This window comes from Eimeria mitis, genomic scaffold (genome assembly GCF_000499745.2).
Source record: "Eimeria mitis Houghton genomic scaffold, Emh_scaff1624, whole genome shotgun sequence".
Classification (NCBI taxonomy): Eukaryota; Apicomplexa; class Conoidasida; order Eucoccidiorida; family Eimeriidae; genus Eimeria; species Eimeria mitis.
In genome coordinates, this window is record NW_013569938.1 from 5,314 (window position 1) to 9,121 (window position 3,808).

Below are 3,808 nucleotides of genomic sequence, written 5' to 3' on the forward strand. Positions count from 1 at the left end.
CGGCGGGGTGTCATCGTCGCAGCAGCAGCACCAAAATAAATTCTCTAAGAAACGCCAGCAGTCCCGAAAGCAGTCTCCTAGGGCCCCCGTGGGCGACGGGATGCCGAGGAACCGAGACCAGAAGTCCTCCTCCGGCAGCGGGGGGGGACGTGGGGGCCCCTGGGGGGCAGCAGCCGCACCACCATACCCAGCCTGAGCCGGGGCCCCCCCAGCGGCAGTCACGGCAACCGGGGCAGCAGCAGGCGGTGCTAGGAACCCGCCCGATGCGGGGGCCCCGGGGGCCCCTGAAGGACCCGCGACCACGGGGGCTGCAACGGCACCAGGGGCCCCCGCGGCACCAGGGGCCCCAGTGGGCCCCGGGGCCCACGCACCTGCAGCCCCTGCAGGCCCTGCAGGCGCTGCAGGCCCTGCAGCCGCTGCGGGGACTTGGGGCCCCGAGGTCTCCGGGGGCCCCCAGGTGACTGTTGCTGGTGTAGACCAAGGGGACCCCGCTGAACCCGGGGCTAGTCCTGATGTCTCCATATAGCCCCCAGAGGGCCCCGGTAAGCTAGGATATGGTGCCCTTTGCTGCTGCTGCTGCTGCTGCTGCTGCTGCTGCGCGGTACCAGGGAACACCCCCTCACAGAGGTCCCTAGAAGCAAGGCGCCTGCTCGTTGGACCCTCCAGGTAGGGGGGGGGCCCCTGGGGGGCCCCCCGGTGCAGCANGAAGCAAGGCGCCTGCTCGTTGGACCCTCCAGGTAGGGGGGGGGCCCCTGGGGGGCCCCCCGGTGCAGCAGGCTGAAGCAGCTAAGCACCAGCGCCACCACCGCCAGGGAGACACTCAGCAGCAGGGCGACACGGGCCTCGTGCCGCTGCAGCCGCTGCGTCTTCTTGTGCTGCTCCTGCTGCTGCTGCACCTTGGGGGAACCTGGGGATCCTCCTACTTGTGTAGCAGCAGTGAAGGGCCCCTGAGGCCCTTCTCTTACAACCTCTGCTGGTGTGTGGGGTGAGGGGATCGTCGTCTCCCCCTCGATCCCCGCGCGCCGCGCCCCCACCGCACCACCCCGCCCTGCCCCCGCAGCGACGCAAACGAAGGAGAGGAGACAGAGCAGGCGGAGTTGTTCTCTCATCTTCAGGTGTATGCTGATGGCAATAGAAACAAGTCGAATAAAGAACAAAACAAAACACAAAACAAAATGTAAAAACAACTTATATATACACAAAACACACAGGAAACATATCCCGATGCGTTCACTGCCGCTGGTGCGCGTGCTGCTGCTGCTGCTGCTGGTGCTGCTGCTGCTGCTCCAGCGTCAACCCAGCACCTGCAGCTGTTGCAGCAGTATAGCAGCAGCAGCAGCAGCAGCTCGTGTCTGCGTATTCTGCTGGTGTAAATACATAAATAAACTTGTAATTATAACAAATAAAAAACAAAAAATATATAAATATAAATATAAATACAACAAAACCCTGACTTCTGCTGTGCCCCCTCAACTGCTGTAGCTGCTGGCGTCCGTCTCGAGACGCCGGCGGGGGGGGGGGGGGGNGGGGGGGGGGGGGGGGGGCAATCGCTCTACTTTCGGTGTATATTTCATTGTATTTATGTTTTTTTTATAAATTATTTTTAATTAAAATAATACATTTCAATTAAAAATACAGAGACGGAAGATATTAACTCATATACAAGCAGGAGGACCGCCACCGGTGCAGTGGTTTCTTTGTGCATCGACGGGTGAGCGGTGGTGCGTGTCTCGTGCTACTTCTCTCTTATTTCGTGAATTTTATTTAAATTTAATTAAATTTATTTATTTTTTATTTAATTTAATTAATTTTATACGAAGAAATTCTTTTTTTTCGCAGCAGAAGGCTCAGCATGAGGGGTCACCCGTTGCAGCCGGTCACCCAGCAGTGGCCCTGCAGCACGCGCCGGGTTTGTGTCTTTTGTGCTTTTTTTTTCGTTTTTTTTTGTTATTTTACTTTAAATTATTAAATAATATTAAAAAATATTGATAAATAATATTATAATTTGTTAACTGCCGGGTTTTTGTGCAGCGAAGTGGCTCACCCGAAGAGCCCCCTTGTCCGCCGGTCTTCGAGTGTACAGACACCGCAACATGTCTATATATATATATATATATATATATATATATATATATACATACACGAGTATAGATACAAATACAGCAGGGTGTAGAGACTGTATCGGGTGTGTGTTGAGAGTTTTCTGTGTTCCCTTTATCCTCCGTTTGTATTTGTGTTGCAGATGAGTGTGTGGGGTGTACATACACCTTGGGGTGTATGTACACTGCACAGAGAGAAGCAAAGAAGAAGCCGTTATCTGTCTTCGGGGGAGATGTCTCCTTCGTCTCCTTTATCTATCACGCGCTGTCTAGGGTTTAGGGTTTAGGGTTTAGTGTTTAGGGTTTAGGTTAGGGTTTAGGGTTTAGGGTTGTCTCCTCTGTCTCCTTTGTCTATCACTTGCTGTCTCAAGAGGTGTCTCCTTTCCTTAGCGAGGAGACGAATCCTGCATATATTGCGCTGTCTCTGTTGTATATCTCTCTTTTGTCTCCTCTGTCTCCTTTGTCTCCTTTGTCCCCTTTGTCTCCTTTGTCTCTTCTGTCTCCTTTGTCTCTTCTGTCTCCTTTGTCTCCCTTGTCTTCTCTTTCTTACGGGGAGGCGTTCGTTGATACTGCCCGCCAGCACGCGTGAGCTGTATCGGCGAGGTATTTGGCTAGCTAGCTACTTACCAACAGCTAGCTAGCTGGCTAGCTAGCTAGCTAAGTAGCTGTATATAACTGGCGAGGTAGCTGGGGGGTTGCTCCTGCACCAGCACATGGCTAGCTAGCTAGATATCTGTATATAGGTGGCTAGGTAGCTCTGGTTTCTTTTCTACTACTCATAAAGGGGCGCGAGATGTATAGCTAGCTAGCCACAGCTCCGTAGCTAGCTAGCTAGCTGAGCGCAAGACATGGAGACATCAGCTAAATATTGAATGGCCGGCGAGGCCTCAGCAGTTGCAACACACTGAAAAAGGCACAGGCACCTGGCTAGCTAGCTAGCTAGCCAGCTAGCTAGCTAGCTAGCTAGCCACGCGTACTACAGCTGTAGCTAGCCAGGCCTGCCGCTGTCGCAGCTAGCCAGCAGCTGGCTAGCTAGCTCGCCAGCTAGCTGTATTTGCATTCATAGGTTACTCTTGGAACACACTAAAGTAAGTTCAGCAGCCCGCAGCACGGGCTCGCGTTGACAACGGGGGGGACAAGGGAGTGAGCTCAGGTTGGGGGAGTCAAGGAGGAGGAGCAGCTAGCTAGCTAGGCGCTAGCTAGCTNACAAGGGAGTGAGCTCAGGTTGGGGGAGTCAAGGAGGAGGAGCAGCTAGCTAGCTAGGCTCTAGCTAGCTGGGTAGAGACACTGTGGAGCTATAGGGTAGACACGGCGGCACCGCGGGGAAAGGGGGAGGGCTTGGCTGGGGAATGTGCTGGGTATAGAATATGTAGGAAGTGAGTTGGCTAGCTAGCTAGCTAGATGTTTAGCTATGCAGGTGGCTAGCTAGCTAGCTAGCTAGTTGGCTAGCTAGCTGAGGCAAAACCTCCGCGCTCCTCCACCAAGGCTCTCACCTTATACCCGACGCGATAGCTAGACAGATGGCTTCAATATACTGACACAACTGCTGCTGATGGGGAGCCTGAACGTAGCTAGCTAGCTAGCTAGCTAGCTAGGTATCTGTCTAGCTATCTAGCTAGCTAGCTGTATATATATCTAGCTAGCTAGCTGTCTATATATATATATATATATATATATATATATATATATATATATATATATATATATAT

The 3,808-nt window shown here is 52.9% G+C and overlaps 1 protein-coding gene across 1 annotated transcript in view; it reads right to left on the reverse strand.

The window, feature by feature from the left end:
* Positions 1–1,109, reverse strand: part of EMH_0040720 (uncharacterized protein) — a gene marked incomplete at both ends in the record, with an annotated part of 2,114 nt that extends 1,005 nt beyond the window's left edge. Inside the window, 3 exon segments of the mRNA XM_013495537.1 lie at positions 1–702; positions 706–777; positions 837–1,109. Of these exon segments, the coding sequence (XP_013350991.1) occupies positions 1–702; positions 706–777; positions 837–1,109 (1,047 nt within the window).
* Positions 1,110–3,808: the final 2,699 nt, after the last annotated feature.